Below are 26,329 nucleotides of genomic sequence, written 5' to 3' on the forward strand. Positions count from 1 at the left end.
ATTTATTATTTTATCTTTATACGTGACTTTACCGAAAGAACCAAAGAATAATTCCTGCAGTCACGAAAGTTCCAAAATTAAGATACAATGGATGTTGCTCCACAGCCACATTAGTGCCCGCAAAACAACACAAGTTGGTGGGCCCTCCAAGCACCTATATCCCAAGCTCAAAACCTGCTTCCAAGATCTGACGAGATCGAGTCCACGCCGAGTTTGCTTGTTCATAGGCAGGAATAGCATTGACGCGTTGTGACCGTCACAAGGAAATAGATAACCGTGAGAGCGTTAATGTGTGCGAACCAAGTGACACGTTTTAGAGCCGTGCAGATCGTGTTCCTCGGCCCACCCTCGTGCAAACGATGGACTTCGTGCTTCATGGAACGAAATTATTCGTCGATTAAGAAAGGTGCTCGCCACTTGTGCATAGAATCAGTAGCCCCGGCATTAACCGATTGTTGTATGGTTGGCACAAATTACGTGAACCTGTTATTTGCAGGCAAACGCAGTGGATTGAAACGGATATGGGTCCTCTAATATCTTGAGGACGTGCACACGAGTCATCTTTAAGATATGGGTCCAATTTTTGTAATTTAAACTACTACCATAAACATTTTTATTTATTTATTTTACCAGGCAAGGCTCACTGAGCTATATGGCATCTTTTTTTCAGAAGCGTAATCACTTTAAGATGTTTCTGGTTTATGTTTTTGTTTGTTGCGGTTGCACCCGATTCATGAGCCGCATGGCTCACAGGGCTATACCTAATAAAACACATTCCTGCGGAGGGAGCTGGTAGGAACGTTGGGTTGCTCGGTCAATGGCCAGGGTCAACGGCGGCGTGGTGTATTCCGCAAATATGCCCGACTATGAGGGCGGGCACAAGCCGGCGTGAGTAGGTTAAACGTTGAGTTTTATAAGGGCACCACGGGGTGACCAGTCCCTCCCCACCCAGCCCCACCCCTCCCACCCCCCACCCAGCCCCACCCACCCCTCACCCAGCCCCCACCCCTCCCACCCCCCACCCAGCCCCACTCAGCCCCACCCAGCCCCTCCCAGCCCCACCCCTCCCACCCCCCACCCAGCCCCACCCCTCCCACCCCCACCCAGCCCCCACCCCCCCTCCCACCCCCACCCAGCCCCCACCCCCCCTCCCACCCCCCACCCCCCACCCAGCCCCACCCACCTCTCACCCAGCCTCACCCCTCCCACCCCCCACTCAGCCCCCACCCAGCCCCACCCCTCCCACCCCCCACCCACCCCCCACCCAGCCCCACCCCTCCTACCCCCACCCAGCCCCACCCCTCCCACCCAGCCCCACCCACCCCCCACCCCCCACCCAGCCCCACCCCTCCCACCCCCCACCCAGCCCCACCCCTCCCACCCCCCACCCAGCCCCACCCCTCCCACCCCCACCCCTAACACCCCCCCACCCAGCCCCACCCCCCACCCCTCCCACCCAGCCTCACCCCTTCCATCCAGCCCCACCCCTTCCACCCCCCACACAGCCCCACCCCTCCCACCCAGCCCCACCCAGCCCCCACCCCTCCCACCACCCACCCAGCCCCCACCCCTCCCACCCCCCACCCAGCCCCCACCCCTCCCACCCCCCACCCAGCCCCCACCCCTCCCACCCCTGGTGCGGTGTGTAGTAAACTAAAAAACGCCACTGGGGAGACAAAGGCGGTCGATCGTGGTGCTGGCCACCCTCACTCCCACCGTGTGCTGTGCCGGCCTTCATCAGTGCTCGCTGTCATTACTTGCCCTCCCCCCAACAGTCCATTAGAGGCTATACAGGGGACCTTTATCTTTGTATTAACCGTCGGAGGAGTCCTCTTTAAGACCCTCTGGGTCCTTTATGCTAATGAGGTCTATGACGTCGACGGCGTCTCGCGCACCCACGTCCCGCGCCGCGATTGGTCTCTGAGGCGCGGCGCGTCACGTATCCGACGACGTCATCCGACGTCACGTGCCCCCTGACGTTATATAAGGCGGGGGGGAGGCAGCGAATCGGACACCTTTAGTTTGTTCGTCCTCAGTGAGGGGCAACAAGGAGGCTAGAACCCTTCACTCCCTGCATTCCTCTTTAAACAACAACAACAACCACAACCACACCACCACAAACAACATCCCCGTCTCTTGCAAGATTCCACTTGACGGGTAAGTAAAGCCCTGCTTTGATAATTACTTTCAGCTGGTGGTGGTGGAGGTGAAATGTAAGTTGACCTCCTTGACCATGCGAGCCCGTGCGGTCGGGCCTATTGATGATGATTCGGTGCTTGCCGGCGTCTAATTCAGTTCACGGGCGAAGCTCGCGAAGGGAGAGGAGATGGTGAGGAAATGGGCCCTCAGGAACGTGCGGTGAGAGAGCCACCGCTCGAATATGAATGGGGGTTTTGGAAACTGTGGGCCACCTGAAGGTTGAGAGAGAGGGCTTTCAAATGTCACTGTCGGATCAAAGTCTGCAAGATGAGATCAATAACTCCCATCGGCGGTGCCCTTTTTATTACATGAAGAAATTGGATTGGGTTTGACACATTTTGGCTAGACTGTATCCGTGTACTGCATTGTCACATTTAAGACGATTTCATCAAAAGTTGTGCCATCACGAGGCACCTTTACAAGGTACGGAAAGTGTATACTATTATTGATTAACGTTTTGGTTAAAGCTGATTAACTAAACTCTGGTATACGTGAATGGGGGCTGTTTGATGGTGGCTTGTGTAACCTGGGGTCACCCCGTCCTTTGTGAGCTATGCGTTACTTTCGATTTGCGCTCATCTTTTAAAAAAAATGTTCGCTATGAGTGGAAACACCCCCTTTTAAAAGGCTTTATTTTTAATCTTACAACGTTGATGAATACGTTTCGTCAATTTATCGTTTAAAGGCACACTTTAACCCACTTTTTAACTGTTCAGCATTGAAGGTCTTTATTTAGTATAAACATGTAAAGTCAAGAAACATGTACAGTCAGAATATTTATTGGAACTGGAGGAATCCGAAGAGCTTTGAAGCGCTTTTTCAAAGATGTCCAGCAAGGGCGGGTCAGAACGTGTCAACAACAACACAAATACACTGGACTGGTGGTAGGGGTACATTTACCACATTTAACCGCGCTGGTCAATGCAAGGCAATGCTATTGACTGGTGAATTTGTTTTGATTTCTATATGTTCATCACTGTTATGTTTCCTGATATCTCATAGTTTAACGCATTTTATTAAATTGTGGTTTTAGCTTAACGTTTTTGTTCTATTTTTATACGTGAGAAGCGTCTCAGAGAAACTTGTAAAAGTCAACTATGTAAGTGTAATAAAAAAAAATGACCGGTCTCTGGAAACAAATATTTGAGGGCAAAACATGCATTCCTTTTTTGTGACTTTACGACCAAAAAACCAAATGTCCTGATGCTAGCGTGACAGCACTTAACGCCCAATAGCCCCAAGGCATTCGCTAGCTGGTCGTTGATGGTCGTCATTTATTCATAGTATGTTAGACTGATCATACAATCATATTTGCACATGTTTAGGTCTGTAACGTGTAAAGTAAAATTGATAAATGTAAATGTTTTTAATGTAAACGGTGAGTATATAAAAAAGGCGTGAGTATAACCACTTTACCACTGCAGTCGACATGCCTTCTTCATCCATGGCTTGGCTTGATGGTAATAACCATGACTGTTTTGTGGGCCTCTCTCGTGTTTCGTGCATTTTTTCCAACACGCTCAGAGGCTAATGTCCGACAGTGCTGTAGGCCCTTCACAAAGCGACTGTAAAATGACCACCCCAGTCTGGGTCGTCTCATATTGTTAATGGAAACTTAAATGCTGTCTGCTGATATGGTGGCCATATTTAACAATGACCCAGTGTTCTGCCTGCTGCAAATATGTTTTGGATGACTGTGTTAAACTTGATCCTATTTTAAGTACCGTCCAGTATTTTTTAAACACTGAATTTTCTAAAACCAACATTACAAGACGTGTTCCCCTTATTGCGAATGATGCAATTTCAATTATTTCTGTCCACACAAGCTATTATAATGCCTGTCCTTGTTTGACCTATCGGTGGGTCTACTTGAGTGCTTCTCAACATTCCAGGCAGTTAGGATCGCATGCTGCACGTAATGCAAAGGTCATCATGAGTAGTGTTTCCCTTTATGATGTTTCAACTGTTCCTGTTGACACTGGTTGTAAGCAACACAGACAATGTTTATATTTCACCTCATCAGCCATGGTCGGGCCATTACTGGATGAGGGCCTCTCCATGCTATGCAGGCAGTGGGAGTAATTTTACGATACTTAACTACACTGGACAGTGCGTATTTGCTGCACCTATATATATATTTTAAGATGAAGTATTTCTCCATTGCATAAATATGCAATTGCGCAACGCTGATGGCTGGGAGGTGAACAATCGATGTGTCCTTTAAGAGAATTAATCTGGTCATGATTCTTGTGCAGTTGCACCATATGTGACCTACACCAACTGTTGCAAAACTCGAAAGTCCAGGTGAATAATTGAGCAACGCCTGTAAATGTGTTCAACATTTTTTTCCAGGGAGTGATCAGACATTTTTGGAACAAAAAAAACTCTAATGTGTGGCTTCATGCTGCTCTGGTGTCTGGATGCCTGCTATTCATTAGTGTTCCTGTGCCGCCACGCTCGCGCCAACTAGCAACCCACACTCTGCCTGCTCATTTGTATCGCTACTGTTGCCCCGATAACATTTCTTCTAGCTTTTCCTGATTGGCCACGGTAAGAATGGCCAAAACAAAAATGTGAATCTTGCGCTGACGATTCTCATTTCTAAGTGGAAGCCAAGAGAATGCGGTTATGGTTAATGACTTACCTTGATACTTTTTTGGTTTTGTTTTATGCGAGACACTGACTGACCTTGTGTTGAAGGGACGTCCAAGACCAGTTCAGATATCAATCTCCACTGATAATAGCTGTGACCGGCAATTGAACTCAAGTGACTCGGCGTGATAAAATATGGTCAAACAACACCCCATGAGCTACTTGACTTGGGGAGTCTTTCATTCTGCGGATGATCGACAAAGCACTCTGAATAAAAGTGGGTGGCTTTTTTTTGATATGTGTAATTTTGTTTATGCAAGCCGCCCAGGTTTTTCAGCAAATAGAATTTTATTAATTTTGGGGTGAAAATAATTTATTTTCTACGTTAGTGCTTGGAAAATTTGTATTTTGCCAGTTATTTTTTACAAACTATAATTTATTTGTGGGGAAAGTAGCATGTTACTTTGTCCGTATCATCAGGAACCTCTCAAAATTGAGACCTTACTGAATTATATTTGTTTTGATAAAAAAAAAACTTTCAACAGGTGTCACCTTTAATAATACCCCCCCCCTCCCCATGCACGTACTGTACTTTGACCACTGATGCACACAGGTGTTGTGGATTACATCGCTCAACCTCTGTTGACCTCGGGCCAGGGACAAGTCAAGTCGTTAAAGTAGCATCTCTCCGTGCCATACGTTAGAGGGCGCTGCTGCCCATCGTAAATGGGCACCTCCGGGTCCACGGAGCAGGATTCCCGTTCGGGAGGGGAACCAAGACAAATAGTTCGGCGAGACATATTTGCTCTTTTAACAGCCGTTGTGTTGCCACTGAATTAGCGGCTGGGTTTTTGCAGTTGATGCAAAATGTTTGCATTTGTTTTTTTAAGATGGGACCAACGTTTGGTGACACCTGAAAAAAAAAGCCGAAGTTGTATTTCAACATTTAGGTTTGCGTTTCCCTGCAGGGCCCTGCGGCACATAATTTCCTGTATCCATGCAAATCATTTTATTTTTTATATTTGGGTTGCTCGTTTAAATTTAACTGCACTGCCTTGCCGTTGTGATTGTTAGTAGCGGTGCTGTATGCAAATTATTTTTTTCATTGCATGTCAAAGGAAGCAAGCAGCTATTTGAAGCAGGTCCATGCAGCCATTGGGGTAGTTTCAATATAAGCTTTTTAACAGCTTCCAATTTGGATTGAAAGTGTTTATGCATTTTACTAAATAATGTCAGCTGGTAGCGTGCTGCCCATTGTTCGTTTCGTCTCGCGGAGAGCGAACAACTCGAGGTACTCTATACAATATATTACACAATATACTAAGGTGTTGGTTCATTAATGAGAGCGTTTACATGTTAGAGCGGAGCATCCAGAGATAACTGAGGTGTGCTGTATCTTATAGGTGTAGTCCACAAATTGCTGTATTGCCTCCTGATAAGCCAGGGTATGGCACCTTAACCCCCACTGGAAGGGAGTTTCACAACATCTGTGCGATCGACCAACCCTTCCTTGCTTAGGCATGCACCACCACCGCCTGGCTAAGATCTGCCTGCATGTTAATTTGCCTGTCCATCTAAAACATGACAGTTCGTATACCTCTTGTAAAGATTACCCAATTTGAAGAAAACTTTCTTCTAAAGTTGTCTCGTCTATTAAGGATTTAATGTAAGAAACCCGGCAACATGTGTCATCAAAAGGGTTGCGCAAAACCAGTGCTAAAAGTATTCCACCCCGTCATTCACACCCGGCTGACTGAGGCGCATGCGCGCCTCCCGTCCCCTCCTGATGCACGATGGCATCTCGCGAAAAGTCCACGTCATGTGCCATGTAGCACCACGTTTTTGTTCCTCTTGAAACGATACGGTCATTGTCACTAATTAAATTCCTTTGAGGACAATATAAATGTTGGAAAGCATTCCAGAATTCAGGCATGTGCATGCCTTTTCTTTCTTGCAGTATTTTCCACACTACAGCCATACACTTCACCTCCCTCCCAACAAACGCAATTCTTTTCCAGTGTGGAGCCTGGGCAATGAGCAGCTTTGCCTGCTGAGACTTGCGTGCTTCTGGTGCATGGTATTTGTTTGCATGTGTCCCATGTGGGCCAATTATAGGAAAATAAGCATGTGCGTTCTGTGGGGTCAGTTGGAGACATTGTGCCCTCGGGTGAAATGTCATTTTAACCCACATGTTAGCAGTGCCACGTTGCATTAATTTCTGAATTTGTTTAAGAGGGTTCTTCACTGCTCTACAACCTGCTGGTCAGTCCGGGTTTGTGAATGCGTGGTGCATCGACGTGGGAGTATCACAGTACAATCCACTTTTCTGCAAGGTTTTCTGCACACCACCACATAGCACAGCCGTCAATGACAACCTGTTGTGCAGAGTGATCACCCCTCCAAGCGCTGTCCAGGTTCAAACCTGCTTACCTTCTGAGACCTGCCATAATCGGGTGCATTCCGGGTGATAAGCATGGACACACTTGCATGCTTCTCTGCTTAATAGAACGATTGCCCTATTGATGATGCGATGCACCGCATGCATCACATTACACGCGAGAGCTGACAGTGCACTGACGTCAATCGTGCCTTCCATTGTGTGTGCTTTTCTTAATCGACAAAAGGTGGTAACCACCATCGTACGTAAGAGGGCAAGTGAGGCTACAATGCGCCAGCACCAGCTGGCATGGGATAGTTTGGCTGTGGCTGACAGAGGGCAGGGCAAATTCTGTCTTTTCGTGTGCCGGTTTCCCGAGCCGCGCTTATCTCATCCATCTTCCTGCTGCTCGTCTGTTATGTTTTGCATTTTTGACGCCGTTACAGATTTAACAGAGGTCTGGCTCGCACGCATATATGGCCTTGTTGCGGCTCTGCAAGACAATATTGGGATGCTTTGAGAGTGAAAGGTTTATGAAGTGACTTGGGGATAAACATTTTGTGGAGAGTTATAACTGAACCGACCCTAACACCCCCCCCCCCTCCATTGCCCCCCCCCCCCCGTATGGCCTACATGGTGAAGTATGATAAATATAACCCCCACAACTGAAAAAACATGCGGAGGTATTCACCCAGGCTTGAACACAGGGTTTTAAAAATAAAAACAATACGTTCTGTATGAATCAAGTGACCCAGTTAGTGTACGAACTGGAGAGGAGCAAAACATGTGATGTCATGCTTACATGGCCATGGTTTTAAGTAAAGATCATGTTACAGGCTATGTAATGCGTCTGCATCATGTTAGGGTGTGCAGCAGTTGGGATAAATACATTTGTAGGTCAGAGCCGGTCGGTACTTTGCTGACCAGCGTGGTGAAGTATGGTCACATAACCCCCCTACGACACGCATGGCATGGGAAGATCCTCGCCCAGCACTGGATTGACAACAGGGCTGTACATATACTGTTCACATATGATTATGTGATCAGCTGACCCGAAGACAGTGAGTGGGCCAAATACTAGTGTTCACGAATCCACTGTTCAAATTTTAAGATAAATTATTCGATGTCTCCATTACGGACATTGGTACAAATCACCAAGGCAATGTTGTCCGCTTTATCAAGATGGCAACCGTTTAGTGTGTACACTCGCAAATGCAGTTCAGCTTGTCCATGGCTGACCGCTATTGACATCGCGCTCTAAACCGTTTGTGATTTTTGCAAGTGCACTCTTAAGTGACTTAATGCTTTAAGTGATTGCCTCGCAAAATAAAGTCACAAGTACAAAGTCGTGCGTCGATTAAGAAATTACCAGTGTGATGCGATTGCACAGATAATGTTGAAATTTGGAATTCTTGCTCTACGGTCAGCATTTTGCAACTGCACGCTTCCATTGGGCAATGAGTGATACTGGGAACTGACTGTGAATTATCTCGATCTATTCTACGCCTGTAAGAAAATTTTTGACTGCCGCCGTTGTCAAACACTACCGTGCGTAGTATAGCAGGAACCTATTTAAGAAATTAATGTTGTGGGCAATGGTCTTGGCGGCAACATTGAAGGGTTATAATGTAATTCCATCAAGGGCAAACTCTTGAAATTAGTTTTTTTAGGAGTTTTTTTGTATTTACTTGACATTTACAATAATAAAAGATGACATCAGGTTATCTTAATCGTTTATCAAGCAGTCTCATGCTAAATGATAGGCTAATAAACTTTAAATAATAATAACTATTAATGGCACTTACCGTTTCTCAGTCTTTGTCAATGATATAACTCATAAATATCAAATACCATGGTATGCAGATGCTTTAATCCAGCAGTGAATAGACTATGGCTGTTGGAATATAAAAGGTGTGTCATTTCACTCCGTAATATTAATAGCACAAATGCTATTATTTAAAACCACTTGTCGTTATAATCTCTGGGTCACATTCTAAAAAATGTGTAAATATTGTGGCCGTTTTCTGGTCGCGGCAAAGGGCATTGAGATTTCCCGCGTCGATTGTTAATGTGAAAGCAGCCTTGAGGAAGCAGCCTCCGCCCCTCTGCTGCGCATGATCAATCCCCAAGCGCGATTGTCCACCGCTCCCAGGTACCGCCGTGCTCGGGTTGTGGAAATTCGCTCATGCGGCAGCGATGGCCCCCACACGGCAAACAGAAATGGTGTTGCAGAAATAGCGGGTGGATATATGGGACATTTTAGGGCATCTGGAAATAGCTGGGATGCAATACACTGCCGTCACAAGCTCCGTGCCCCATCCACCATAGCGATTGATGCCTGGTTCTCATGAGTTCCATGTTGCGGAGACTGGTGTGTACAATGAGGGACAATCCTTGTGTTTGTCCTCAAGTCGTACGTAGTTGCGTATGTCAGGCTCTTGCAAAACCTTTATCACGACCTTGGGTGCAGATTGTCAACAATTTTCCACAAATGTGGGGGTAAAACGTTGATCCAACAGGTTTAAAAAATTCACTCCCCCCCCCCTGCCCCCCTACCAAAAAATACATTTGTGCCCACCAAGCCTGACCGACCAGCACTGTGAAGTGTGATCAATGAACCCCCCCCAACCATAACGGTGTGGGGAGGCCGTCATCTAGTTGGGTAGGTGCGGCGAGGGCCTCATACAGGGTTGTACATGGGCATGCGGACATGAAAACATAGCCAACTGCTTGTTTTGAGTTCTACTTATGCGCAGTGTACTCTTCACGAATGATTTTCAAAGTGGCATGCGATTAGACTTCACTTCTATTACTGAGGTTGAACGCCAATGTTTGATCAGTGCACGCGAAGATGACTACAACGATGGACAACGCTTTGTCTCGATGACGAAACGTGCGAGATTTTTGTGAAATTGTCCTCCGTTGCGCTGCTCCCTTCTGCCCACCAGTGTTGCAAGAGCTCCCTGGCTTTTGAAGGGGGGGGGAGGGCGGTGGTGGGGGTTTCCATGGCCAAGAGAGAGGGACCGCTGGGAGGAGGGACAGGGCACAGCCGTAATGCTGGTTAATAGTAGGTGCTGTCTTTGACGAGCTGCTTTCTTCTTTGAGGACGCCCTGTCAGAAGCAGGCGTGCTCATCCCCGTGGCGCGTGGCTTTTTCCCGACTGCACAGTCCTCTGAGCTGAATGAGCCTTTGCTGTCCCATCGCAAGCACCCCCACCACACTCTGCTTTCACACTTCGACATTACATATTGTATAGAATTTTTTTATTTTTTTATTTTTTTCGAATGGAACTAAATAGGTATATATATAATTTATAGTTTAAAAAAACAAATCTCCCACACCCTTCAAAAATGCTGTCTGCTCTGTCGCGATGCACGTTCCTATTGGATCCGATCAAATGGAATCTGTTTCGTACCACTTCCAGGTAAGGGCGGGTGCTTCCTGTTGGTTCGTGTACACATGCACACACACACGCGCCAATAACCACTGGCCCTGCATGCACACAACACACACTCGAATGTACACATTTACTGGTGCATACGCTTACAATCATCCACCTGGACGGACAGCCATGCCTACACACACCTTTGCACTTGAACCCAAATCTGCGTGCCCATCAGTCGACGCAAACAACCCACTCGGCACACATTCTCGGCCAGATATACTCGCCTTTGCACATGGGCACGCGCATTCATGCGCAAACACATATACACACACATACACACACATACACACACATACACACACACACCTTTAATCGACGATTGAATGTCAACCCGTGCATTCACATACCCTACCATCAGGGTTGGACATGCACTTGCACATACTCACTAACACACATGACCACCCACGCATACACCCAGCCACGCACAGAGACACTTCAACATGCACAAAGACAAAGATCCCCTGTGTACCCTTTAACAGGCTGTTGCAATAGGTGGTGTTAGCAAGCACCTATTAAGGCTGGCACATGTAAATGAAGAAGTGGGTGGTCAGCACCATGCCTGCCCACATACACACATATACCTAACCATACCTGCACACACACAGAATCCACACCTTGACACACGCTTATCCACATCAACAATATTTTCCACCCAAACCCACAACCATGCCCCCCCCCGTGCGTAAATATACGCATTCACACCTTCACACGCCTCCCCCTGCAAGCCAAGACGCAGCCTCCATATAATGTAAGGGTTCATCACGTTGTCATATATCGGGAGCTCTGCTGTTGAGACAGGTGTTGAAATAGGAGTAGGATCCACGCAAGATGTCACCGTTGAGAGCCATGCAAGTACCTCTTCTGTGCGTTTTCACTTTGAATTTAAGTTGTTGACAATACAATGAAATGTGCTGATCATTATTGCCATAATTGGATTTGATTTTATTGTAGAGTTACATTGGTGGTATTTTTGTGTAAAACTTTTTTTTCTTTTCTCAATGTTAAGGATGTTTTCAGAAAGTAAAATTGTTAAATACATTTAGTGGACTGTATTTTAAAAATATATATGGACAATAAGTGAGTTCATGGTGACTGTAACATGGATTGAATATTAACTAAAATTTGAATAATCTGACTCATGACGTCAAATTTTATTGCATTGACAACGGTCAACATTTGAAAATATTGTTTTCCAAATTCAACGGCATATTCCGATTCACGATAATTTTTTATTATTATTTTATGCCATGAAGAAGAGCCTTTGCCCAAAATGTCGCCAATTATCGAAATTTCATTTTAAGGCCACTGTTATTCACGATTGTGGAGCGTTTTTTTTATAATTGCTTCTTTGTTCTGATATTCGTTATCTGGTTCGTATCCTTTAAAAAAAAATTATTGTATCCATTGTCGCGCAAATATAATTTATAGAAATACGTAAATAATCTATACCAACGCACACAATTTAACATAAGTATTGCGAGTAAAAGAAAAAAATGTCGTCAGTGAACTACATACATTATTTGCCTATAAAGGAAAATTACACTTTTCAAAATGAAGAACTATAGATACAAATTAACTTGTTATACATTTGAGTGTATTGTTAGACACTAGAATTCAGCAGCATTAAGGCTTTCATTTTTATATTTTCCATGAATTGGCAGCACCTGGCCAAGACTTTTGTCACCTAAGCCGGGTAATGTTGCTGCGGTTTATGCAGCAGTTAGCTGTTGCATAACTTAAGAAAAAAGATTTTGTTAGTATCAATCCCTACGTGGCTTGAGGCAGATAATTATTTGATTTGTGGCTATGGGATTTCTTGGAGTTATTTACATGTGAACAGTCATCCTTAGGCTGTTGGGTTGTTGCCAGTATTTTGGGGAGCACGATACCACATTGCTTGGATCGTGGCTGCACCGAACTTTATTCGCGACTGAGTGTTTTGGCATCACATTTTGAAAACCATCTGCACAGTGCCCAAGTCATCGTGTGGATTCACTAACTGCTGTCATGAAAAATACATGCACTGAAGTGTCGTTATTGAAGATGTATCATGACATGTTTGCTGAGAAAAGACAAGAGATTCATCGAACAATTTGATTAGGAAAATAATGTTGGCCTGTGAGTCTCCGTGTGTGTGTATAACTAAGCGTGTAACTAAGCCTCAAATGAGTCCCTGGTGCGATGTGTAAACATCACGACTAAGGAGACCAAGGTGCCAGGCATCGTGCTTGCCACCCACCCCCTTCTGTGCCATGTCAATCTTCATTGGTGCTCGCAAACAGCGCTTTCCCCAAAAGTTTGTCAAGGTTATACGGGGGATCTTTGTCTTTTTTGTGACTCGATTTGAGTGTACTGGTTGGTGCACTGTCCTACAAACCTTACAATCTCAGTTTTGATTCCTGGCCACGGCCAACAATTTTTAACGAGTAATATTTGATCCAGTCTTTGGCCTCCCCGAGGTTGAGTTGACCTTAAATTAGTACCTAGTGTTGTGCGTAAACATCAGCACTGGGGCAACAAAGGTCGCTCAATGCGGTACAGTCCACTGCATTGTGTGCCAGTCATCATAGATGTTCACTGACAAGTGTGGATTTTTGGGGGTTGTCCTGACTTTGGGAGGCAGGGTATCTGGGTAGATTTTTGAAGGGACCTGGGTATTTAAGCATAACAAGTAGTTGAATAAAATGGTTTAGTTAAGGAAGCCTAATCGACTAATCATCCCAACTTCAGATCTGTATCTTTGTGTGTGTGTTTTGTTGTGGGAGCCCTGAGCTCACCCTTGGTGTGCGCGCATTTTAATTACCACTTTTCCACTGGCACATCCGAGCTGCTTTAGGGTGGAGCCCTCACAGTGCGGATGTTTGTCCACTAGCTAATTGCTGAGCCAAGCCATGAACCAAAGTGTGAAACTGTCACCTACAAGACATCCGAATCTGACTCGGGACCAAACAGAGCAGGGTTAATAGTTTTCATCACATGTTGCGTCATTACACCTGAACGCGTGGCGTAAGCAGTATGGTGCAGGTTCTGCAGTGGAAAACAATCGGGGCCTCTCCTGACCTGCACCAGACTGGGTTGGAACGTTCTCGGACTGGCTCTTGTACATTGGAAAAGAAGAAGTCATCATTTGTTGTGGCGGCTCTGAGCTCAACCGTGTGCGCGCGCGTCTCGTTTGTTATGCCGGCAGATCCACAGTGAGGATGGCCACCATGATGCGACGCTGCCCGTTCCTGGCGAGGGTGCCGCAGGCATTCTTGCAGCGCGCCGGCATGTCCCTGCTGACCTACGCAGAGCGCTGCCCTGTCATGATGGAGGGTCTGGGCCCCGTGCGCACGCTGTCCACCTCTGTCAGCGTGCCCAGTGCTCAAGGCAAGCATCCCGGCAACGAAGGTGAGAGGTGGGAGGGAGTGGTTGGTGGTGGTGGGCGGCTAAGCAACCAAGGAATGTCAGACTCGATGGAAACGCCAGCTAATGCACTATGTGAGAGGTGGATTATTCAAAAAGTCATCGGTAAATACACCAAGAAAGGTGAAAGCTTTTGTTTTTCAAAGGGCTATATCTCTAACTCGTGCATTCGAATCAAAAGCACGCTTTCAAATATGAGGCTTTTCAACAGATTATTTTTTGTTACTCCCACCTATAATACCCCCTCTGTCCAAGCCACTGCACATTTTCCTCACCACTATTCTAAGATTCCTCCCTACGTTCTCAACCTTTCTCCCCTTTTTCTGCGTGTCCTCCGACAATGTTTTATGGAGTGGCTACTGTGGACAAAATGTTAAGTTAATTTACACACGAATTACACAACATGTAGGGTGATGATGCATACAAGCTTTTGTTGTCATCTGTCGCAATATTATTTGTTTGTAAAATTTCCATATCGTCATTAGAAGGGGAAATGGGTAAAGTAATGCGTGAGAAGTCAGATGCTGTCTTTTGGGGGATTTTTGCAGTTTTTTTTTTAGATAAACCACTCGGAGGATGTTGTCGCTCGACCGTACGTTTCACGCCTCGTGACGGCGTCGCCATCTCTACCCAATGACACGGAGTAACGGAACATTTCGAAATTACACAAAGTCCAGTGAACGTTTTTCCCCCTGAGCGCTTTCTGTTTTCGTATTGACCATGAGGTACTTAAGAGGCATTCACCTAGCTGATCTTACTACGCAGAAATTATGGGTTTTTATTGTATTTACCGCTCTACTGAATCGTTTGGTTCAGCGCATGCTCAAGTGTTCACTTTGAAACTTATCCTCCATTTGTTTCCCTTTGTGTTATTGTAAAGCAAGGGGACTTCTACTCAATGAGCTCGTCATGCTGTTCGCTCTAAAAAAAAACAGCAATTTACAAAATCAACAAGTTTGTCTGGAGAGCGTCTGTTTATTCTAACCCCATTTCACCAAAGATAATTTTGCACAAGTCGTTTTTTGTCACAAATTAGCCATCATTTGGAAAAACAGATATTAATTCTGCAACTTAATAGACCATGCTTTTATCATGTCAAATCGGCACCAAGTGAACATTAATTCAAGATATAGAGCATTCATTGGCGATATATACAAGGTGCACTGGAAAAGTATAAAGGAAATGTATTCAAATGTTTATGGGCATGTGGATGTGTTTGTGTGCATGTGGTTATAGGAATTGCCTTGTGGGTTGGCATGTAATGGTTCATGAATTTATATTCACAGTTACACATCGAGAAATATAATTGGTTTACTTTACTGTTTTATTTGTGTTGCTTCTTGATTTAAAAAAATATATTGTACAGCTCAGATTGCAGTGTTCACCTTCGTTTGCCTGCGGTTGTGCTCACATCTTCCGTCGTCATTGGTGTGTGAAAAACCAGAGCTGGCGGCGTCATCCAAGTGCCCTTTCTTGGCGGGCGAGGTGAGCCGTGGCCCGGACGGTGTTGTGAAGCACGCCAGCTATGTTGTGCAGGAAGACGTTGCTGAGATGCAGGCTGTGCGCAAGGGTACGTGTGCACACGCGAGCACTCCCATTTCATTCAGATTGGTCTGTCGGCACGAGACGAAGTGTCTTTATAGAACTCGGAGAGTACTGCAAAGCCCCATGTATTAGAGTTTCGCTCGTTGATGCGGATTTGCTAGAACTACTTCTGAAGTAAAACTTGAAAAAATTTAACTATTTTTATTTTACCAGGTAAGGACCATTGAGCTATGTAGCTATTTTTCAGAAGCGACCTGGCCACAAATTATAGTCCAACAAAGTGGCTTATCGTGTGGAAATTTATAGCAGTCAAATACTCTAAACGCACGTTTCTAAATGTGGAGGGAAAAACCGGAGGACCCGGAGAAAAATCCACGCGACCACGGGGAGAGAGACATGCAAACTCCAAATATACAGGCGTCGGGGTCGGAATCGAACCCGCGATCTCCTGCATACAGTGCGAGCGAGTTAACATCTCGCCACCTACCCACATACTAGGGGGCATTACTTTCCCACATGCTGGCACTTCAACATGGATGCGTGGGTGGCTCGCTGAGCTGGTAACTGCTGAGCAACTGTTTGAATATGGGTTACAATTTGGGTTACAATTTGGGTTTCATTGCTCCGACCCCTAAGCCACTAGGCTACCCAGCACAACAACAACAACCGCCATTCGCCACTAAGTGGCGGTGACGTCACCACGACGCTTGTGCCAGACCATGTGCACCTTGAGGCCACGTGAAGTGTCGAACGCCCACTGGCAGGAGGTCACGGGGCAGACCAGGTGCCGCATACACATTGAAGTGCTAGCATGGAAGAAAGTGCCCCCGAGTATGTGGCACTTTAAGGTATTCATACGTTTGACCAATGGTAGTCGAAACTATATTTATAATTCCTAGACTCGCCAGATTAAGTAAAAGACCAGCATAAATATGACACGTTTTTGAGAGTAATTACACTCCCATTACAATCACTACACGTGACAGTCTCTTTTAATCACAAATCCAGATTCAAATGAAGATTCTTAGCAGTGGCAGCTTAGTACTCCCCCTATTACCTCACACGAATGCTCATGTCTTTTTATCTCAACTGAAAATGTTTTCGTACTGCACTATAAACCAGATGACCCGAGTTTGATTCCTAACATCAGCGTCCTGGGCTTGCCTCCGTCATAAATGCACATATACAAGTGTGAAAAAGCATGGTCAAACAACTCCCATGATTGAAATGGCATGGGGAGGCTTTTGTCCAGAAGTGGATTTACAGAATGAGGCTTCATGCTGGTGTCAGACAGAGGGCATGTAATAATTTGTATGCACGTGAGTTTCACATGGTGGCAGTTCCTCCCGTTAACCCTGTGGTCTGTGCATGGATGTACGTGTGTGCGTACAGAAGTCGCTGAAGGCAAGACCCCCGTGAACCCCACCGTGATCAACATCCGCCGTGAAGACTTCCAGGCAGAACGTCCTGGTTTGGTGCAGGCCGTTCGTAGTGCTGGCCTGAGCCCCGGCAACAATACGCCAATGACCCACGGCATCTCTGACAACATGCCCAAGGGTAAGGGTTCCGTTGAGTGGGCACATGGGGGACATGTGGTGGAAAGGTATAATGCATGTCTAAAACCAAGGAGTTCTTGATAAGCCAGCCACTGGCGTGGCTGTTGAGTGTGCAGGCAGTCTTAGCTGCACCGTGGCCGACTGACCGGAGGGGAAAATTGGAAAGAGCAGGGCTCCATTTAATGTCTTGCACCGGAGCCCATGCCAACCACGTTCTGCTACTGAAGCTAGCCTTTGGTTTTTGTAGCCATTTTAGTAAGCATGGAGAGACGTGCAAGCTTGAAATTGCAGTGAGAGACGGAACATCCGCTTTAGCTCCTACCTACTACAAAAACAAACTATGAGTTCGATTTTAAATCGTTGGCCGGTCGGTTTCTCCGCCGTCAGGCCTCTCGGTGTTCGACTACGACAAGTTCTTCACGGGCAAGATCGAGGTGAAGCTGCGCGACCACACCTACCGCATGTTCAAGACGGTGAACCGGCGCGCCGACAGCTTCCCCTACGCGCACGACTTCACCGATTCGCTGAGCGAGGCCAAGGAGGTGTCTGTGTGGTGCAGCAACGACTACCTGGGCATGAGCCGCCACCCCCGCGTCGTGGGCGGCATCATGTGAGAGCGCGTGCCCATTGGCCGCACACACGCACGTTGTCGCCAGCCCGTACGCACCCACTGGGTCGCTGTTTTACGAAAAATCCGATTGGATTCTCTGTTTCCTGAAGTGACACCAATAGTATAGTCGGTACAAGGGGGGGAAGATTTTTTTTTTAAAACACATGACACTGGTTTTTGAATGCTTTTCAACTAAGCTTGAAATTGTTGTTGTGTAAGCTCTGTCGATGCAGGTTTGGGAATGGGGAGCCTATGACTAGTTTTGGACCATGGCCGAGAATCAAACTCAGACTGCCATGTTCGCAGTGCCATGCGCGAACCACTGCACCACCGCTCAACCCAAATTATGGCTCATTACTTCACATTCATTGCACACTTAACAGCGTAGATGTATTGAATGGTGTCGCCTCCCACACAATACACTACGCGATGAGCTGTACGAGTTTATAGGAAATCAACAAGTTACGGTTTTATCAAGCAAAGGGCGACGTGCACAGCCACATGACTGTACAACTTTCCCTATTGGTGCTTGACCAACACGGGATATGATGCAGACGCACTCGTTTCATTATCAGTTTTCTTGTTTCCTGTATCGAGTTGTTGGGGTTTTCTCTTCATTCAGCTACTGCAAGGCAAAGATTTTGGTGCGCCTGCCGGATTATTACGAATTTTACAAAACCCTGGCTATGTAACTAACACGGCACTGTCAAAGTTGGCGTGTATTGATTTCTGTTATTTAAGTTTAGCATGATCACATCTTGATGGAGATTGGGGTTTTAGCCTTGTGTCTTTTGGCCATCGTTGTTACTTAACATTGTTCACTCTATAGACGTAGTTGCGGTTCTTTGCTCCTTTTTAAAAGTTTTTTAAAATTTCTCTTTGACATCATTGACGCACTCTTACACATGCGTTTTTGTCGCATTGTGTTGAGTCAATTGTCAAGCTGGAACTTTGCGAAAATGTTCTTGCATGAATGAAAAAATGTTGCCGTATAATATGCAACATTCTTATTAGTTTTAATAATACTTACATTTAAACAGCATTGTTTCTGGCGAACACTAGTCTAAAGGAAGGGGATTGGTGGCGCCGTGATTAGTGCGCTGAACTGTGAACCCGGCGACGTCAATAGCGAGACATTTCTGAACAAGTGCTGGGCACCCCCGGCCTCCACCTCACCGACCTTCACTGACAATCGTGGTGACACATGGTCAAGCAAACCCACAAGACAAAACAAGGTGCAGGGAGGCCTTCATCTAGCAGAAGTGGGAAAGGACAGTTGTTTCATAATGCTTCATTCCAATCTCCTTTATGAGTAATGTTAGATCAATTTATTTACGTAACACACTCTTCCGCGGGCCACATTTATTGATTAACTGATGCTGCCGATGCACTTGCCAATTCAGCTGCTGGTGACAGGATAATATTATAATAATTTACACTTATAAAGCTCGTTTCACCCAGAGGTCGCAAGAAGAGTATTTCGCCACTAAAAATACGAAAAGTATCCCACCTAATTTAAAACAAATACAAACTGTAGTTGTATAAATAAGCTAAAAGTAAAGATACAAACTATCAATACATCAAAGATGAAAGTTGAAGGCTAGATTGACGAAGCAGGAGCAGCAAAGAGTCTGCCAGCATTCCCCACCCCCTCCACGAGATTGCTTGAGTCGTGTGCGTGAGCACTCGTTGTGAGCACTCATTTCACACCCAAAGACGCTGAGCGTAAGCTGTCGTGCATTCAACAATCTTTACAAGTGACTGGATCAAACTCCAGCACTTGATCATCATCGCATGTCGTTTGTCACCTCTCCCCGGAGGGAAATAGTTGTCCCTGTCAGTCATATTTATACTCAAGGCTTCAGAGTTTAGAGTGGTTTTTGTATCTTCAGCCGCATCTTTTTCACGTGATGTATAGTTGCGCCAATGGTGTAGCCATCGAGTGTGTCGGCAGTCCAACTGCACCGGCACTGAGGCTCACGGGAACTAATTGTGTCCAGACGCCGGGCTACGATGGCGGAGGTCCTGGAAATTGGACAGTAGGCCCCCATTTCTTTGCTTACATCAGGCAGAGCCATTGCCAACCATGCTATGCCGCCACTGTGTTGTACCCATATGAAAGCCAAGTCACAGCCACATCGGATGCTCGTTTAACTCTGCCAGCTGTAACGCCCGAACTGCATGGCGCAAGTGCAGCAATGGCACTGCAGTGGAAGTGGCAGTGTGCCCGTGAACGAGCGCGCAGCGTGACAAATCGAAACCCACGCTGCTGGTGGAAATGACGCTTCCCTGTGTTGTATAGTAGTTTGTTATAAAATCATGGTGGTGATCCGATAACGTTTGTGTACCATATCTAACGACAGGAGCATGGACGCAAGGAGCCTTGCGTCTGTCTTTGTGTGTGCTTCTGTAGCGTGGTTCACGTGGTGTCATGCAATTACGCACCTCCGATTAGCACGGTTTGCTACGTATGGCGTGAAAGAAGTTGGTCATACAAACATTCGTGCCGTTTGTCTGATATAAATTTATCTGCCTACCTGTTTGTCCTCTGGATAGTTTTGTCCATCTGGCTGTAGTTTTCTCCCGATGTCTGCCTCTATCAGTGCCTTTCCGTCAACCTTTCAGCATCTTAGACCGTCGTTTTGCCTCTATCCCTCTCCGTATATATCTAACTGTCCTTACCGTCTGTGGCGTCCGCATGGCTGCGACAGGGAAACGCTGAAGATGCATGGCGCCGGCGCTGGAGGCACCCGTAACATCTCGGGCACGAGCCGCTTCCATGTCGAGTTGGAGAAGGAGCTGGCAAGCCTTCACGGCAAGGACGCCGCGCTCCTCTTCACCTCGTGCTTTGTTGCCAACGACTCCACCCTCTTCACCCTCGCCAAGATGCTACCTGGTCAGTGTAACCGGCGGCACGTGCGCGCACACGGGCACGCGTAGTACATTGCACGCGATCGCTGTGATCAATGATGTGAGACTGTCCCGAAATTGTGGGCTGCGAAGTTTGGCCACGTGTCAAGCAGATCTTCTCTCAAACTTTCGCCGCGCAATGCTGCGGTCATCTCCAACTGCAAACCTAGCACCACGACGCACCCATGGCACTTGCCACCACTTGGTGGCGGTTTGGTGGGCAGTCGTCGAGAATTAGAATGGACGCCAAAGCCTTTGACGTTGCAGCAGGAAAGTTTTGGAACAATGTTGTTTCCTCCCTTAATGTAAATCTTCCTTTAAAAAATATCCTGACGCAGAAGATTAGTGCTGGATACAAGTACATTGGAAAATGTGATTTGTAACTTTGATCTTTACCCGTGTGTCAATTGTTACATTTTAACGTGCGTTGTCTTTCTGTGGTCTGGGACTGTTGTTGTTTTGCTTCCGTGCTCAAGCTTGCATTTATTGTTGAAAAATTGGCAAGAATTGATAGACTTTTGCAACATGTACTTGTATACTTTGTTTATTTGTTTTGTTATTGTAACTTTCTGACCCGCGCCTACTGGAGATCTGTGAAACGGAGCTTCATAGCTTATTGGATTCCTCCTGCAGTATAAATACAAATTATGTTTCTGAGTCGCATGGGGGTTTAACGATTTGAATGATGATCTCACAACCTTGGCCATTAACAACACCTTGAGCAGTCGGTTTTTTTACTTTGCCTGGGCCTCTTCTAGGTCATCCCAGCATGAAATAAAACCAGGGTCACATTGTAGCCTCTTCACCCTGTCAAGCAATTGTCAGCCTTTGTAGGTGCTTGCAAATAGTCCTTAGACCAACAAGTCTGGCAGGTCCTAATCATTGACTTTCTGTGTTTTAACACCGAAAACCATAGCTGCATTTCCCCCCTCGGTAACAGCAATCATACATCTTCAAGCGAATAAGCATTTGCTTTCATAATGCGAAGCTGGCTGGCTGGCAGTCAATAGTGACTTAAATAATCCACTCCTCCCACTGCACGGCAGCTACGCATTTGAGGAGTGGCAAATAAAACCACAAATTGCTTTCCCTCGAGTGACAATATTGTTCAAAGCTGTAAAATTAACACCCCCTTCTCACACTTTTTGGCAGACTTGCTTGCACAAGCCTTTTCGAACACAAACCACAAGCGTTTGCCCAACAGGCACAGCTCGATAGATTTTTGGGAGCATGGTTAGCCAATTCTCGTAAAATATTAAAGCACAGATCTGTGTTCTCTTCTTTATTAAGTACTTTGCAACTCACAATAGGATCTGAGGAAAAAAACAATCCTCATATTATACTGACGCTCACTTTGTAAATTAAGTGAAAGTCACGCACTTATTATTTTTGGATGATCATCAATCCACAAGTTTCTGTAAATGAAGGCCTCCGCACGAAGTGTTGACGTTATGCCAAAGAGCACTCGCTATAACTCAAACACATGGGCTATAGGGGTAGGGAGTCGATGGTGTGCATTGCAAGGGGAGTTGCAGATAGGGGACAGCTGAGCAAAACGTGTGATGGTGCACAGAGCGAAGGTTACATTGGAGCAGGGAGAGTGCTTTAGAGTAGAGTAGAGTGAAATGAGAGGGGAGAGATGTGTGCGAGTGTATGAAGTGGGGAGATGGAAGGGCAGACGAGAGGTTGGCACGGGAGAGTCCATGAGACCAGACCAGATATTTCACTTTTCAGTAGCATAACTTTAGTGGTTCTATTTTCTTTATTTGTCCAATAAGAATGAATTACGTGATAACCATTTCAAAAGAGTAGGTTTTCAAACAATGAACTTTTATTAATCATGTAAAAACATCTCTACTCCCAAGTAAAGGATTGCTACATTAAGTTGTTTCAATTTGAGCGATAGCCCATGAGCTAAGCAGAGTTATCTTGAAGATGGTCTGGGCTTTTTTTGGTTGGTATTAGCGTGGGGTTGGGGGTTGTTTGAACCCTTAAAAATTTTAATTGTTCGCTTTTATTTGTCGTGTTTTCTCTTTTTATTGCCGCACGTGAAAGGCTGCGAGATCTACTCGGACGCAGGAAACCACGCGTCCATGATCATGGGCATCCGCAACAGCCACGTGCCCAAGTTTGTCTTCCGCCACAACGACCCGGCGCACCTCGAGGAGGTGCTGAAGCGCTCTGACCCCTCCATGCCGAAGATCGTCGCCTTCGAGACCGTGCACTCCATGGACGGTAGGCGGCGCGCCCGACGCCCGCTGTCGATCACCTCCTCTCACGAGAGCGCGGCTCCGTATCGCGGCTCGTCGCAAACGGCTACGGTTCACGATTCCTCTCTGAGTCATGCGAATTTGAACGACAAGGGCCTGTGGCCAAATTACCTGGAATGCGCCCCGATCCCACGTCAGGCATGATAATTCCAATATACATTGGAATTATCATGCCTGACTAAAAAAAAACTTGGCAGGACTCTCCTGAAAAAAGAGTCATGATACTTGGTGAGGCTTTCCTGGATAAACAAGCGTAATCATAACAGGAAGACCGAGTGAGCTAAGCAGGACTAAAACCTGAAATGTGCTTGGATGGGTTACAACTTTGCACAAAAACAGGTGTTGTAGGCATTGTGTATGTTGAACTTCTTTTGCACCAAACCTAGCCAACCGCGCTAATCGGAGGTGTTGGGGAAGCACAACAAACTAAGCACAAAAAGCAGTTATAAGGAGAGGTGTTTTCAATCTAGATTTAAAAGTGCATAGCTCCAGTGGCTTCCTAATATCGGAAAGAAGAGTGTTCCAGACAGACGCAGAAGCGCATCTGAAAGCGAGCAATGCGGTGACCGACTTTGTTCGATGGCGCGTCAGGAAAATCTATTCACCAATCCGCACCGACCAGCCTTGTGAAGTTTAGCCACATATCCCTCGCGGGCGACATGACTTGGGGAGGTCCTCAACCAACAGTAGCTTTACAAGCGTGCTGTATGTGTACATATCGATGAAGATGACAAAACTTTACAAACGAGACAAAACAATCGACAGACAATGCGAATGAGATTGTTTAAACGGGACATTCTTTTCAATTGAGTCGTGAACCCAAATCACCATTTTTTAATTATGCAACCTTCGCTTCCCAACGTGGTGATGTTTGGTCAAGTAACTCCCACGCATTCCACGGCATGAAAATATGGGCTAAAACGCAGAGAGATGGAACAGTGGGGGGAGTACAGTTGGGGCATCTCAGTCAACCCATGGCACTTGGGTCTGTTCCGTGACCTCCTGCCAGCGGGCCTTGGACACTTCACGTGGCCGTGAAGTGCACCAAGAATGGCACAGGCGCCATGGTGACGTCACCGCTGCTTCGTGTTGAACGGCGGTTGTTGTTGACATGTTGGTACATGGCTCATCGGTTCTCCCGCGATTTTCTCCGCAGGTGCCGTGTGCCCCCTGGAGGAGATGTGTGACATTGCTCACAAGTACGGCGCCATCACCTTCGTGGACGAGGTGCACGCCGTGGGGCTGTACGGCGCCAATGGCGGCGGCATCGGCGACCGCGACAACGTCATGCACAAGATGGACATCATCTCTGGCACCCTGGGTACGGCTCTTGGCGTTGCGACCACAGCCACGAATGACCCGGAGTGCAGGATGTAGGCAACGTCAAAGAGACCACTGCAAAAACACCGAGTCTGCCGCAAACTCAAAATTAAAACAGTCGCCACCATCCTAGCTATGCCACCCCCAACACAACCACCACTGCTGTGTGTGTAATGCTGCATTGTTTCATGTAATCACGTCGCGTTAACTTTCTATTTGTTGCAGATTCTGCATTGAACGCACTGGCAAAAATAATAATTGTTTCTGGATTTGAATTGGCACTCCAAATAGCGATACTCCATTGAAGCACAAGTTTCAACATGTGTTTCCTATATACGACTTTATTGCCTCCGTCACCACCACCACCACCGCAGATAGAACCACCACAATCATTACAACCTTCGCCTCCATCACAATCAATATTACCTCTCCTTCCGCAAACACCTTTAATTACCTCCTGCACGAAAAAAAGTGTCCACCTATAACCTACGTAGACTGTTGTGGAAAGTGATGTTAGCGAGCATCTATTAAGACTGGCTTCACACACAAGGATATGGTGTAACCACCAACCACTCCTTTGATGATTGCACATCACAGTAGGTACTCATTTAATGCCGAGTCAAACTAGGGGAAGCCCAGGACTGATTCGGATCGGTTTATGTTGGCCGTGCCTGAGAATTGAACCTAGGTAACTGGGCTAACCACGATAAAACTGCTCCATCCAAGGTCACCAGGACATTGCTGAATTCTTCCGTTGGGTTCTGTGATGTGAGCTGCTGGGGGTCCTTTGGCCGTTTCCTTCACCTGACCTCTAAGCGACCCCTCCTCGTTGTGTGCTCGCTGCTGGACACCCTCCCTATATTGGGCACGTGACCGTGAATGTGTGTACGTGTCGGACGTGCAGGAAGCGGCATTCCACCTCCCTGCTTTTGCACGTCCCACATGTTGCAGCATAAACTTTCCCTCGTTGGAAAGGGCGTATGCATTCGCACGCACGGGCTCTCTATTTATTTATTTATTTGCTTGTAGTATTATTATCTCTCCCCCATGCGATTCTTTAGATTCTTTTTTGGCTTGCACTTTTAACAGCTTTTAACGTGCTCACGGCTGCACTTCTCAAGTAAACGAATCAAATCGTTGAAGCCCCCCCCCCCCAAGTGTAACACTGCAGTACCCATTAATGAGAAGGATTAATGTATTACGATCATTAAAAGAGGCACCCCTGAGATCTTCCATGAGACTTAAAGTTTAAGCCCATTTTTGTCAGAGGGCTTTCTTGTTTTATTACCTCGTGATGATTTAACGAAGCCATCGGATAATTTAAGCATAGAGTGAGCCCCCTCTGTGGACCGATGCTTTGTGTCAAGTGCGCTACACTGTCTTCCAGTGTGTGCCGTCGCCTTGGGTTTCCAGCTCCTTAATACCTGTTAACAAAATAGCAATAGTTTCCTGTTGGGAGGAAGTCTGAAAAACAAATTAACTTTTTGATCTTGATATATACAATGAGTCCGTTTTGTATATATGTAATATATGTTGAACTTATTTCGCATTGTACATGGCCAACCGTGTTAATCGGAGGTGAAGAGGAAGGATGACAAACCAAAACAAAAGTCATGCATCATCTTATACGATGCACGATTAGTGCAGTAGATTTGAAAGCAATTTACCGTTAATAAATTAAACCAAATACTTTCTCCCTTGAAGACAGATGTGGGACAGATTATGACTTTATACAACTTAAAAAAAAACTTTCTAAAACCAGGGATGCCATCTAAAGTCTTTAAAGGTACTCAATGCAAAAGTGCATTCCTGTTTCAAAAAGGCATGTATCTGTCCCGTGACCACCTGCCACTGAGACTTCTGACATCTGCCCTCAGAGTGCACCTAGTCTGGCACAAAAGTCGTGATGCCATCACCGTTGTCTAGGGGGACGAATAGCAGCTGTTTACGTTGTCAACAAGGTAACCCGAGTTCTGCTCCACTTATGTCAGGGTGTGGGCCAGTGGTGTCTGTCAGTGCTGTGACTTGCTTGCCCAAGCTGCCCTGCCCGGTCACTCCACATTCGGAGCTGCACCCAGATTGTCCCAGCGTGACATGTGG

At 46.3% G+C, this 26,329-nt stretch overlaps 1 protein-coding gene across 2 annotated transcripts in view; it reads left to right on the forward strand.

Moving 5' to 3' along the window:
* The first annotated feature begins 2,015 nt into the window (after nucleotides 1-2,015).
* The window catches only part of LOC144730115 (5-aminolevulinate synthase, non-specific, mitochondrial-like), a 29,006-nt gene continuing 4,692 nt past the window's right edge, over nucleotides 2,016-26,329 (forward strand). Inside the window, exons 1-8 of one of the 2 annotated variants that reach the window (XM_078610685.1) lie at nucleotides 2,016-2,157; nucleotides 13,801-14,003; nucleotides 15,463-15,588; nucleotides 16,956-17,120; nucleotides 17,507-17,729; nucleotides 20,441-20,625; nucleotides 22,695-22,874; nucleotides 24,066-24,230. In XM_078610685.1, coding sequence (XP_078466811.1) covers nucleotides 13,814-14,003; nucleotides 15,463-15,588; nucleotides 16,956-17,120; nucleotides 17,507-17,729; nucleotides 20,441-20,625; nucleotides 22,695-22,874; nucleotides 24,066-24,230 — 1,234 coding nt within the window. In that variant the 5' untranslated portion in view covers nucleotides 2,016-2,157; nucleotides 13,801-13,813. Of the gene's footprint in view, nucleotides 2,158-10,258; nucleotides 10,593-13,800; nucleotides 14,004-15,462; nucleotides 15,589-16,955; nucleotides 17,121-17,506; nucleotides 17,730-20,440; nucleotides 20,626-22,694; nucleotides 22,875-24,065; nucleotides 24,231-26,329 lie in introns of those variants that run through there. The other variant, XM_078610684.1, reaches the window with a different exon arrangement.

This window comes from Lampetra planeri, chromosome 34, assembly GCF_965212315.1.
Source record: "Lampetra planeri chromosome 34, kcLamPlan1.2.h2, whole genome shotgun sequence".
NCBI lineage: Eukaryota > Metazoa > Chordata > Hyperoartia > Petromyzontiformes > Petromyzontidae > Lampetra > Lampetra planeri.